The sequence below is a fragment of the Solanum tuberosum genome, unplaced genomic scaffold (assembly GCF_000226075.1).
Source record: "Solanum tuberosum cultivar DM 1-3 516 R44 unplaced genomic scaffold, SolTub_3.0 scf00073, whole genome shotgun sequence".
In the NCBI taxonomy this organism is placed as follows: Eukaryota; Viridiplantae; Streptophyta; class Magnoliopsida; order Solanales; family Solanaceae; genus Solanum; species Solanum tuberosum.
In genome coordinates this window covers 66825-80984 of record NW_006239002.1, presented here as the reverse complement: position 1 = coordinate 80984, position 14160 = coordinate 66825, and the positions used below count along the sequence as shown (strand labels likewise).

Sequence of the window (14160 nt, the reverse complement as noted above, 5' to 3'; positions counted from 1 at the left end):
ACATTTTCTAGGAAAACATTTTCCATGGAAAACATTTTCCTTCATACCAAACACACCCTAAAGATGACTGGACTAATTTGTGCTAGCTACTTTAACTATTGTATTCTGTTTTAATAATATTTTACTGTATATATTTGCTGTGTTGCACCAAGAAAATCGTACCGTTCATTATTGCTCCATTTATGTTGGATACTCCTATATATTACTACTCCCTCCGTCCCTTTTTAGTTGTCCACTTTAGAAATGGCACACAGATTAAGGCAACAATGATTAGTGGGAAAGGATAGTTATGAATTTCATAGTGGGACTACATAAGACCTTGGGAAGTATGATTCGATTTTGGGTCATTGTTGACAGGTTGACTAAATTAGTGCACTTCATTTCAGTTAGAGATGACTATTCAAGTATTAGAAGATATGTTGAGAGTGTGTATAATTGATTTTGGGGGCCATTGGGATTAGTTCTTACCTTTATGTGATTTCTCCTACAATAACAATTATCACTCCAGCATTCTGATGGCACCGTTTAAGCCACTAGATGGGAGGGAATGCAGATCAGATCATGTATGATACCATCGAAGTATGTGAATATATTGTTTTAGTAGTACTAAGGTTTCCTTCTTTCATTTATTCACAGTACTACTCAATTATTAATTATATCATTATAGTATATACATATATTGTAATGGTGTTATGGTATCATTAAGGTTTCTTGCATTCATTCATGTAGAAGCAACTAATTCCTCAATGATACCAACACATTATTATTATTATTATTATTATTATTATAATATCATGGTATCATTAAGGACAGAAATAGAAAAATTGGATACCTACTACTGTAGAAAGAAAAATGCTACAGCGAATGTCACATAATTCTGTATTTTTCAAAAATCACATTAATTGTCAAATGTAGCTTATGCAAACCCAAAATCACGCAATTCTGTATTTTTCTTATTTATTATTGTAGTCTAGTTATTTAGTTATTTTATTTTTATCAATCTGAAAGTAGTTGGCTAGAATTTTAATTTTTTGTATTTACTCCCTCCGTCCCTTTTTAGTTGTCCACTTTAGAAATGGCACACAGATTAAGGCAACAATGATTAGCACAGTGAAGTTACAATTTTACCTTTATGACAACTTTTCACTTCAAAATTACAACCACTTATTTGAATTCAAGTGAAATAAATTGGAGGGAAACAACATACACTTTTATAATTTTCAAGAAGTGTAAATAAGGGTATAATAGGAAAAAATTTGTTGTCCTTTCTTGATTTGTCAAAATAGACAACTAAATAGGGACAACTAAAAAAGGAAATATGGACAAGTAAATAGGAACGGAGGGAGTACTATTTTTAGTTTTATCTCCAGCATCATTATATGCCGGACACTAGGCTACAGCCTTTTCCAACATTATATCAATGAAGCATCTTTTTGTTTTTCTTTTTCATTTTTGGGTTAAAACTTTAAACAGAAAGTAAGAACAAAAACAAACAACAAAACAAGAAAATAGTAAAAGAAATTATTTTGGTTTTTTTAATTATTGTCGTTGTTTTGGTTAATAGGATAATTTTTTGCTTAAATGTCGTTACTTAGATCAATATGCTAATATATCATGTATATATGCTTTAAATTAAAAAATAAAAATAAAATCATGTATATATGTTATAGCATGGATGCAAAGAACGTTGTCCCAATCATTCTACATGTATGCTAGCTGGATTAGCATTCACCAAAATCATGATAATTCATAATGCTCTAGCCTTTTCCAACATGATCGATCAATGAACCATCTTTCCTTTGCCAATAATTTTGACTAAGATCAAAATAATAATAATTGGAGTTCGATTAAATTTGGATTCGCGTTGGAAAGTCCTACATTTTACCAAAAATGACGGCATACAAAGGAGACTCGAATCTAAGATTGTTGATTAAGAATGGAAAAGTACTTACCATTTCACTATCATCCTTGTTTCCATTTCCCTTTTCTTTGTCAAGAAACTTACAACTTTCAAGGCCTACCACCACAAATGGTTTTGATCATTACACCAGTTCAATTAGGGTGGCAAAATTTGTCTAAATGGATCATAAAATCCGGTTAATATTTTCCAACTGATTAAGTTACAGCTTGTTATTTGATTCATTAACTCTATTCAATTCATTTTGATTCGAGACACATTGAAATTTTTACTTAATTTAATTTAATCCACTTTGATCCGTCCAAATTTGGTACAAACATGTTTGCCACACCTAGCCAAGTTATTCTTTTCTAGCTATCAAAGTATTACGTGAATGAAAATCTGTAGCGATTAATTTAGGAGTACCAATAGGACAATAGGTTATTAATCCTTCTGGAAACGGATTAATAATACTTAATTAATTAGTAGTAGTTGGAAATTTTGAAAGAAGCAAGAATATCCAACTTTATTGTTTCGACTTTTCTTTTTTGGATGGCCGTGACTTTCTTTGATCGATGGTATAAATTAAGAAAAAAGAGAAAATGCATTTATACCTTCAATATATAGTAAAGAGAGAACAACTTAACTGATCTTAGCAAACAAAAAAATAGAACTTTATATACATTTGGTACAAGTCAACACTATAAATTACAGAGTACCGCGGAAGTATGGATCACCAAAAAATGAACTAGAGAATGTGCCACCAAGGTTAGGGAAAAGTGTTAGGAAACACATCAAGAAGAGTACACAACCCCAAGCAAATCTCTCATTTCCAAGTGGGGTGATCTCGTCTTGTGCTGGGACTTCCTCTCCTCCGCGGAAGAAAGTTGCAAACAGTCCCCATGCCAGACATAGCACGCTTCCACTTAGACCACCTATTCCTAGCAATAGGGAAGTCGCGAAAGATAGCAATGTAGCTGTGCTCCTGCCAAACATAGCTTGTGCAATGCGCCCACCTTCTAGTCTTCCACATGGTAACAGGTTTAAAGATGTAACAACCATACCTGCAAAAGAAGCGATGACCACAATGAAGTGAGCAGATGTTGTGGTGCCAATTCATTCTCAACAGTTTAAATGTAATCAAATGCTTTCAGATCACACAATAAATTGCTGAAAGAAGTCAGCACAATTTTTTTTATTTTTTTGAGAAACTCACCTAAAAGTCCAGCAAAAGCAAGGGGATCAACAGGAACTCCCACACCTTCAACAGCATAAGGCAGCACATTCCCAAGATCATCAGTATATGGTCCAACAACGTATTGAATGAAGGAGAACAACGGATTGTTATAAAAGAACTGAGGTCTTATGTACCTGAAAAAAGAATAGAGGACAATAAGCAGAAGTAATATAGAAAAAACTGCAGAAGAAACAGGACAATCAAATTAATAAAATCCACGTTGAAGAGGTTAGGCGGGAAGGAGACAAGTACGATATACTTAAAAAATTCTCATAATGGCATATCGAATTTGATCGTTAAGCAATGCAAGTAACCAAAATTTGCATTCCGTATGTAAGTGTATATGGGATACAAAATTACTCTAGTGCAATGCACCATTTTAAGGCAAGGCAATATTAATCACTTACAATGCATTGTCGCCTCCATTAAAGCTTCCATCAGCCACAAAAGCAGCAACTGCAAGTATTAGCGATGTCAAGTATGCACTTGCTGTACGAGCAACTGGAATATCAAATAGAGCCTTTTTATTTGGTAGCAGGGACTCGTAGTTATTCATAACACCCAGGCACCCAGTCCAATTGGACGGAACAAGAAAAGATGGACTAAGTTTGACACCATAGCGCGCAGCAGTTACTCTTGTGGTTACCTGCCATGCATCAAGAAACATAGTAATTATTAAGCAAAACACAGACTTGCACATCATGATATAAATCAATTACATCATAGTATGAAGTTGTAAAGGCTACAAGCTCGGAAATATAAAATGCGACCACAAATAGCTACAAATAAGCCAAGTGGTAAGTTGCATCGATATTAGATCTGTGTAATCACTAATCAGCCATTTTTGTAATAAACCAGTTTCTCATATTCAGCATATAAATATCTATAATATAAAAATTCTGAATTTACTCGCAACACATCATGTCAATCCAATAGTACGACACACACCGCATAACTTACACTTACTTCATGCTTGAGTGTTATCTAAAGGTCAAAAGTTATGTTGATCCTTATGTTGTACCAATAGCTGAAATGAGACTTTAGTAGAAAAAATCATTTACATGGCAAAAAGAATTTCTAAGAAACCAAATATTACAAACCTATGACATTAACAAAAAACAAACTTGAGATTTGATTTAAAGTTTTCTTGAGATTTAGCCATCAACTCACACGATTTAATGGAGAAATACAATGCATACCTCTGAAACTCCCAAAATGGTCAAGAAGCCACCAAAAAGGGGTACAACATTGGCCAAGTAATCATCAATCGTAGCATCAGGCTTAAGGAAGAAACCACTGGTCAAAGCTATAGTGCCAAAAGTTGTTACGGCCAAAGATACAGCACTGATGTATCCCCAAGGAGTACTTAATTTGGTTGATTCAAATTCAAGATCCATCTCTGACTTGGGTTGTACCACACAAGCCTGAGAATGAAAAAAGAACATCGACAATATTTGTCATTTACACAGGCAACCAAATGGAATATTCACTAAAATCGTCTGAAATGACACAAGTTAGTCTTTTGCCCACACAAATAAATGAATCTCATGCGACTATCAAAGAATATATACTGTAATGAATGGAATTAATTAGGAGGTTCATTACAGAGAATTATTCTTCTAACATATCAACTACACCATTTCTTTTTCATTTTTCTGGACTCCATTAGGTTGAGCTCTTCACCTACATCAGTATCCTCCTTCCTAAAGTAGATGAATTCTCCGAAATCAATACAACATGTAAAAAATCAAAAGCACTAAAGTGAAATTTGGCGTTACGTATGTTGCAATAGTTGCAAATTCCTGCTGATAACTTCACAACTTCCTTAAACCAAGTAACAAACATCCTCAACTAATCATAATGTAGTCCATTCACAAAAACCTTAAGCTAATAGTGCATAATGAAACAGTCATAATTATCTTTTAAACATTTAAAGCATACCTGCTTTACAATATCATTTGTCTTTTCCTCCATAAACCACAAGACGACCTCCCGTCCAGCAGCCTCTGATAACTTCTTCTCCAATTTGGGTATTACTTCATCAATAGGCCTCCTCAAGTTCCCAATGAAAATCCCCCCATCTCCAAATCTCCTCACATCAGTCGTGAAGAACGTATCAAAGCCAAAGCAATTCCTTAGCTGCCAAAGAAAATTTATACAAACATCAAGATACAGAGAATAGATCTCTAAGACAATCAAGTAGCTATTAACAAGTACAACATAACAGCCTAACCATGTATACAAGCACAATTAGTCCTCACTGAATAAGCAGCTCCATTTAAGTTCATCTTAGACTCATATTATATTTGAATCTAGGCTATCGGAAACAACTTTTCTACCTCTAGGGTAAGGTCTGCCAACATCCTACCCTACCCAGGCCTCACTTGGGACCCCACTTATGACTTATGGGACTACACATGATGTGTTGTTGTAGTTATTAGACTGATTTTATACAACAACAACAACTGCTTAACACATGCAAAAAGTGTTTTTCAAAAATTAGGCCGCACCAACTCTGAACAAACTGACTTTAAAATTTGGATTCGCCTCTACGTATAAGGTCCGAAGAAAAGAATGGACTACACCATTTAAACAGAAAATTACCTTATTAAGATCAAGAGCTACAAAAGCTTCTTCTGCTTTTTCCAACCTCTCTTTCTCTTTGGACAAACTAACACGAACCAAATTTTTAAAGAAGCCCACAAGTGGGTTGCTAGTGGTTTCACTATCAAGCTCTTTCAGCTTCCTATCAGCTCTCTTTTTCTCAAGTTTTATAGCAGCCTCAATTGAGGGATTCCCCATAAACTTCTTGAATTCCTCATCTGTTTTCCAATCCATTTCTTGCTGTTTCTCCCTCTCTATCCTCTCAGACTCAGTCTCATGCTGAGCACCACTCTCACCCTCTTGAATATGAGCATCATTCTTTGGAGAATCATTTTCTTCTGAAGCTACAGCCACAGAAGAAGAAGATGAGGGTTCATCTTCTTCGGCAGCTTTAACATAAAAATTCAATCTTTTTTTGTAAGGAACATAAAGATTCAATCTTTTTGGGTTGTACGAGGAAAACGAGAAGAGGGTATTTCGGCAAATTGGGTTTTTGGAAATTGAAGAAATAGGAGGTAGGTAATGCGGCCTCCTGTTTTTGAGGGACCAAGAAGAAGAAGAAGATGAAGTAGCAGAAAGAGTTGCCATGTGGGTGTGATGAAAAATGCTCTGAACTGAAATTGAGTTCTTGGAAATGGAAAAACATTGTGGAATCCATTTAAGGAAGAGCAGATTTCGAGTGGAATGTGAAAGAGAGACATCTAGAAAGTTGGAGAACAAGTACAGGTGCACTGTGTTCTACAGAAGGTGACAATGAAATTGAAAAATTGGAACCCCACAGTGATATTTTTGGATAATAATAAGATGCAGAAATTTTTGTGGTGTAGTGAGATTGGATTATATATTGTGCTTGATATAATTCCTACAAGTCCAAATAAATTTGAGCTCAGTCACATCAGCATTCGGATATACTGAAGGCAAAAGAAAAGAGGACAAGTGGCAGGGTATGAATTTTACACTTCTTCTCAAGAGGTCTAATCGAAAATAACTTAGCTTTGATTTTTATAATCATATTTATATTTTTATAAGTGTATATCCGGAGAGAAGACGCATTGAAAAATAGAAACCATACTTTTATTCAACATAATAAAACAAATTCTGTTGAAGCCAACAAAAAGAAGTATATACATCCCTATGAAAAATTTACCCCTTTCTACTGTGTATATAGAGATCAATTTTCGTATAAAGCATGAGGAACTAAATATTTATTATGAATCCATACACGGCCTAAAAGTTCTTTCCTGCTACAAATATTGTCGCACTTCTCTTTCCCTGCTTTAAATCTACCATCCTTGAAAGAGTAGTGAATGTAATCACCATTACTGTTGAATTTGGGAAAAATAAGTGCATCATCGAGTCCTGCTAATTTTGTGCTATGCATGAAAAAAGATGAGGCTTCACTGATGAAAATAAGCCATGTTTTGAACTCTTTTACTAACTTAACCGTATTTTGCACAACATTGAGTTGATAAACACGAACATGCTCTTGTGTCTGACCGCCAACGATCACTGAGTAGAGTAAATTTTGCTCATCACACTTGACCAAGAAGTTACGGCAAACAACAGAAGGAAGGCAGGATTTGTATAGATGAGCAATAAGTTTGATCTGCCAATTGGCGTGCACGCCAGGAAGGAAACCAAATACACCTACATTGCCATTCTGGCCTATGACGAAGAATTCATGACCTGAGTAGACAGGACTAGAACATGAAAGTAGAAAAGGTATTCCTTCATTGTTCATTATCATACTAGTCCAAATGTCATCCCCTGCTCTCAAATATGAAATCCTAATGCGATATTTGTCCAAACTGACTATTCCAATGATTATCCAGTTTGGCGAATCAAATGGTGAAGCTGAGAATGACAAAGTGTCACAACAGTAATCTTCAGTTCGATCTGGAAGTTGTATTATTCGTTTGCTGAAAGGCTCGACGAAGAAGAGTGATCTTGGACCTCTAGAAACAAGAAGTACTCCATCTTTTGAATAACGGATTTCACATCCTGCTAACTCATTGTTGTTCATAAAACAAGTCAAGTTAGTAAATGGATTATACAAGGTGCACAAACCATCTTCTTGGTTTATACTCAGAAGCCAAACACAATCTTGAAGGGACGATCCAGAAGAATAAGTACTATTCACATCAACCTTCCAGCACATGCGTGGAGCAAGTGATTTCCATGATTTAGACACAGTACGGAAATTCATGTAAGAGTGCGCGTCTTGAATAAGTAAGTATCGGGAAATTTCCACTTGAAGGTCCAAAGGAAGTAGGTCACAGATGTTATTATTATTGGGCTGAACTATTTGCTCCTTAGTGTTGCGCCAATTAACCTGAGTTAATTCATCTGACTTATCTTTCAAATCGTCGTCTCCAGCATTCTGTTGTGTTTTGAATATCCCCGGCCTGAATTGAAAATGACAAATTATCACAAATCAATTAAACCAAACCAGCAACAATTGAAAGAAAAAAACAGGAATTGATTCGATGCTTACATCAATGAAGGAACTGAATTATAAGCGTTATGGATACAAATGTTCTCCTGGGGCGACACGAATATACTTTGATCCTTAAAATCGAAGGCATGTAATTCTTCCCTTTTACTTATGCAGTGATCATAATCATCCTCAGTAAAATAGACACAGTTTCCTTGATCAGGCGCGTATATTGCTGAGGAATATCCTCTGCTTAAAAAGATATACATCCCATTCAAGTCGAACATTCTGCTGAATTGTTTGGTGGTCAAGTCCACATTCCACACCTCAATAACAGAAGGTGAGCCCATTTTTTGTTGAACCAGAAGCAATTGGTTCTGGTAAGAAACCAATTGTCTCCTCTTATACATAGCAATTTTATCGGTAGGTACTGTGGACAACAAATACGGAGCAGTCATGGTTATCTTCGGTCCATCTTCTATGATGCCTAGTTTACCATTCATACATATAGTGTATATACACTTGCCGTTGAGGAATTCAACAGCATCACACAATCTAGACGTCCAATTCCTGCCGAATTCTATAGCTTCCCATTGGGCGTACAGAGGAGGGCGACAAACTAGAAAACATAACTCTCTTTTCAAAAATACGAAAACAGTGCAGAGGTAACCATTCAATCGCGGATTTTTGTTTCTTCTTTTTTTGTGATCGGTGTGTAAGCTTTGAGTATTATGAGTAATAGAGGGAATGAGGATACACTTCAATAATTTCGTCTTAACGAAGTATTTGAAGTCAGGAATTGGAGGAAGTTGAATTTTGATGTGGTATTTCTGGCTCCAAATAAAACATTGATGCGAAAAATTATCAAGAAAAAAGCTCCACTTGTCCTGAAAAGCTACGCACATTAAACCTTCTCTGTTAACATCAAGAGTTGTGTGCTCCATTGCTGCTGAAACTGAAATACAATATAATGACTAGTAATTGTGTTTTGGGCTGTATTTATGATAATGCATCCACAATTCTACTTCAATTAACATTCGGAAACCAATATTTGTGCGGTAATTCATGACCTAATCCTATTCGGATTCTGACAAAAATTATAACTGCCTAATCAAATTATTTCCTTTTCCAACCTTAATAATAAATGTGAATTAAGCAAAAATACATAATTTGATCAGAAACAGCTCTGTTAATAGTATGATCAAGAAATATTTATTGGGTAAAAAATATACTTCTCCTAGTAAATATATTAGTATCTTTTTCCTTTTTAAAAAACATATATTCCATCGGTAATAAAAATATTACTTTTAAAGAACTCAGTTTTTATTTGTAAATAATCTTATTTTCTTAATTTTATTTTAACAGTTAAAATATAATAATTTCATGTACTTTTTGAGTCATATATATAAGATCACAACAATCTCATCATTAATTTTCACATAAATAATGATTAACGATTGTAGGTATATAGAAAAGGACATTTTTTGAATAATTACTTAACATTAGAGTATTTTTAGACCAAACTATTAATGACAAAGATATTTTAAAATCAATCTATTATCCAAAGATATTTTTGTTCATACATTTCATAACCAAATTATGAAGATATTTTTATTCAGTTTTACATAAATAGGGATCCTAATATTGTCACACTTTTTTTCGTGGGAGAGGTAGTGATATCCTCCTCCTTTATTCTTCTCCCCAATTAGTAACATTATATGTAGACTGTAGTAAACACATATTTCCTATTTTTTGAAATGTATAGCATCTTTTACTGAATTTGCTAATGCGATCATTAAAAATGAAAATAGATAGAGTAATGATCAGTGTTTTCAAAAACATTTTTTGGGCGAGTCTCGGGGCAAGGCGTACCAAAAATGCACTGGGGCGCAAATGTAAAATTTAATAAAATTTATTTGTAAAATAATTGAAAGTTTTTACTTTTACTTTCTTTTTAATGATAAAATTATAAAATTGAATATACATGCGACTACGCCTCGTAGATCCATAAGACTTACTCCCTGTGTCTCGGGGCTTACGCCTCGCCCCGTATTGCATAAAACGTCTCGCCTCACGCCCCCATCTTTTTTTTAAAACACTGGCAATGATAAAATCTCGTCTTTGCAAAGATTCTTTAATAATATTTTAACTTTTTAAAATCTAAGTGTTTCAAGTTTCAAATACATATAGACAAAATAAAAATATAATAAATACACTTAATATAGTGTATTTTAAAAAAAGGAACAAGGGAGAGGGATAGAAAGAGAGAAAAAAAAGAAAAAGAAAAAGGAAAAAGGTGGCAGCTGAGTGATGTTGTGTTTTTTTGTTTAGATGCTCAAGCATTGAACTGCTATTCATTTTGATGGAGTCCACCACTAAATCTCTTCACTTTACCCTCTACAAAATTTACCACTCCAACTCCATAAACCCTCTTCCCCAATTCAATCATCTTCATTTCAAATTCCGTCCCATCTCTACTTTTCGCCTTAAAGCTTCCAGACGCATTTCCAATTTTTCTCAGGTGAATATTCCTTCCTTGCTATCCAGTAAGTTTTTTAAATTTAAATTAATGTTATTAATGCTTATTTGGAATTTGATTTTCTTAGGGAGGTGATGATTTGATCGGCGATTCCCGAAATTGGAGCCGTCATCGAGGCTCAGGCAACATAGTGACCGGAGATCATGATGAAGATGAAGACGAAGAAGAGGAAGATCGAAGTTTGGATCTACTCGTTAAATTTGTACAGAACGTTTTCAAGAAGCTTTCTCGAAAAGCTAGGAAAGCTGTTCGCTCCGTTTTGCCTGATTCAATTTCTAGTCAATTGGTATTCTTCTGCTTAAATCTCATTATCACGATTCAATTTAGCTAAAGCAAGTGTTTTTATCTACAATTCATTCTTTTTAAAGGCACATCATCAAAAAATGACAGTGAATGGGTTGCGGATCTTAATGACTCAAAACATCTAAGATCTCAGAGATTCTGCTTGGAATTCACATCACACAGAGTGCTATTGTGAATCCATTTGGAATAAAACCCAAGATTCTTATGATCAACTGTAACTAACATGAAAAGGCCTCCTTTTACTATGTCAGAATTACAATGTTAACTCTTCTTTTTTGCCTGATCAATTCTCAAAGTGTGAATGCCTGTTCTCTAAGGAAGTTTTGATAATATAAGGAATTTGTCTTGATTATTGTTGGAGACCAATACCATTATTCTTTTGGTTTTTTTAATGTCTTCTCTGTTGTAGTTTTGGTTCTCATTTATTTAGATCCCTGTTTCTATATGTTATCTAAGTATTAACTCAATAGCAAGTAGACCACCTGTTTTTGTACCGTGTATCACATAGTTAGCCATATTTCCCTCTCCATTGAAGACAAGCTGATTAGCTCTCAGTAGATTAGAATTGACGAGCAAGAAAATGAGGGAATATTGCTTCATGATGAAAAAGAAGACTATATTAGAGAACTTTAAACTTCTCTTGATGAAAATGGATGAAGCTGAATGAGCACTCCAACATGTTAGCTAACATATCCTGCAACATTAACTCCCCCAGTTAGATAGTCACTATGCGAGGAGTTATACATTCCTTTTCAATAATTCGTTATGCAAGCTCACCATACAATTTTTCATTTTTAAGAATTTATTAGTCTCTCAATTTGAACTGAAGAATTTATTATCTTCTTATTCATGGATTTTTGTTTTTATATTCCAATTTTGCAATGTTTGAGAGAGTTAACCTCAAGCTTCATTTTCTATTCTGATTTCCCAATGAGTATTTCCCCTTTGTATGACTATCTAGAGTTGCACATGTGTTTTCCACATTGGCTGGTTTTTAAGTTAGTAACATGAGTTTTACTGGATGTAGGTGTCATTTTCTGTAAATGGAGTTATAATTTTGACATTTTTGTGGCTATCAAAGGCAGTTCTTGAGGTAAGTCTTTCACTTATTTTCTGTGATAAGGTGATATGTGGTACTTTACTGTGTAATGTACTTTCTATTCTAATCTGTCTGTTTTTGAGACACGTTCGGTGGACATGTCAGACTTCAATTAATGCATTTAGCTCTTCTAAATTTTGAATGATTCAGCTTTTTTACTCTTTCAAGTTGAATGAATCTTGTGCTCGCTGCATTATACATCCTGCGTCCCAATTTATGTGATACTCTTTCCTTTTCGTAAGTCCCAAAAAAAATGACATCTTTCTATATACTTTTAGTAACAATATGATTTTAAACTTCACGTTTTATCCTTAATGAAATGATTTACGGCCAAAGAAATTTCTCATGATTGTTTTGAGACCACAAGTTTCAAAAGTCCCTTTTTCTTAAATTTCATGCTATACATTCACATAAATTGGGATGGAGGGAGTATACAGTTTTGTACTAGCAGACAGATTATGGAAAAAAGATTAACTTGTTTGTACTGCCAATAGCATCATAATACGGTTTAGAAGACTCAAATTGTTGATTGCTTATTATAACATAAAATCTTGGGCTCATTATTGTGTCTATCATCCGAGGAATGCTTTAAACCCAAATAAGAAGGATTCCTGCTACAAAATTTGTGTTACTTCATCTTATCCTCGGCAGCATGAGAAAATTTTCAATTGTAATCCTGCATAAACCTATTTGTCGTTACGACTCAGTTTTCACTTCAACATTTTCCGCAGTGTAGGTCCCTCTCTTTGTTGATTGATCAATTATACAGTTCTCTCTGTTAATTGAGTCTGTTCGGCAATTAGTATGAAATGAGTGTGCCCCATCTCATCTTTGTACCCTTGTTAGTACCCTTAGCCTGGATGACTCCTCTTTGCAGTTAATATTCCCTTACTATGGTCTTTATGGTTTGCAGGTATTTTGCACACTTGGGAGTGTAATTTTTGCTAGTATCTTACTTATTCGAGGAGTATGGACAGGCATATCATACTTACAAAATAATCGCAACCTTAGAACAGATGATGATGATGGTCGCGCGTGGAGTGGAATGCAACCTGCAAGTTAACTGGCTGGACAATGAGATCCCATAGTATTATTCCTGCTGGACTGGAAAGTAGCTCATGGAGATAACAACAAGTTGAGGAACTGCAATGTCCAATGATGGCAACTCTGATTTTATTCGGAAACAAAAAATTTCCTAACACAATAATTGGGTTAAGGCCCTTTGAATGAAATCCCACAAGGTCGAAGCTGGATCATTTGTGCTGTCTTAGGTCTATGTGGACTGTGATTGTAACTAGGACGTCAACTTTACTTCACAAAATTTAAACACTATTAATATGGAGCACCAATCCAGAGAAATGTAGCATAGCAGTGCACGTTTATTTACTTGGTATTACATATTTATTTTGCTTATGATGCACAGGAGGTGCCCCAAAGGACTTTGATCACGTCCAGGAAACACTAGTACTGCTTGCCATGTTATGTTTTAGATATAATTTTGGTCAACTACAGAAAGCAGAGGAACATCGAGGCTGTTACCACAATTCACCAACTGGCCCTGCTGGTTCCGACTCCATCAGTGTCGATTCTACGGAAATCTAGTCCTCCATTGATGCATCTATCAACAATTCTCAATGTTACCTGTGCCCTGTCCTAGTATTTGTCAGCTAATTATTGTGTTTATAAGTAATCATGACAATACGCTAATTATTGGTAATTTTTTCAAATAGCAGGGAATTGAATAGGTGGTAAAATAAATTGTGTATTTAGGTAATTCTTCCAATAAAAAAGCAACAACTTTCCCAATTTGTAAGTTGTAAGAAGAATTGGATCAGTATTGGGTCCCATTTCGACCTGGCTTAACTCGAGCTATAAGGCCGAAGGTTGCATCCTTTTTTGATGGGCCAATGGGCTTAAATAGAAGTTATTAGGACCAAAAGAGAATGGAGCTTGTTAAATCAGAAAAAAGAGAGGATTTTTTTTGTAAAATAAAGACAAAACTATACTACTACTAATATAATAACTATAATAAAAATCAAACCATCAC

The 14160-nt window shown here is 34.6% G+C and overlaps 2 protein-coding genes across 2 annotated transcripts; one reads left to right on the top strand and one right to left on the bottom strand.

The window, feature by feature from the left end:
- Positions 1 to 2519: 2519 nt before the first annotated feature.
- LOC102606295 (probable zinc metallopeptidase EGY3, chloroplastic) lies at positions 2520 to 6547 on the bottom strand. The gene is made up of 6 exons (XM_006346219.2): positions 5739 to 6547; positions 5076 to 5273; positions 4334 to 4558; positions 3542 to 3780; positions 3114 to 3268; positions 2520 to 2961 (listed from the first exon to the last, which is right to left on the bottom strand). Exons 1-6 carry the CDS (start codon positions 6324 to 6326, stop codon positions 2606 to 2608), a joined length of 1761 nt encoding a protein of 586 aa, XP_006346281.1. The 5' UTR covers positions 6327 to 6547; the 3' UTR covers positions 2520 to 2605.
- A 3922-nt stretch (positions 6548 to 10469) lies between these two features.
- LOC102605954 (uncharacterized) lies at positions 10470 to 13526 on the top strand. The gene is made up of 4 exons (XM_006346218.2): positions 10470 to 10693; positions 10779 to 10997; positions 12042 to 12107; positions 13027 to 13526. The coding sequence occupies exons 1-4, from the start codon at positions 10535 to 10537 to the stop codon at positions 13174 to 13176; spliced, it is 594 nt and encodes a 197-aa protein (XP_006346280.1). The 5' UTR covers positions 10470 to 10534; the 3' UTR covers positions 13177 to 13526.
- The last annotated feature ends 634 nt before the right edge of the window (positions 13527 to 14160 follow it).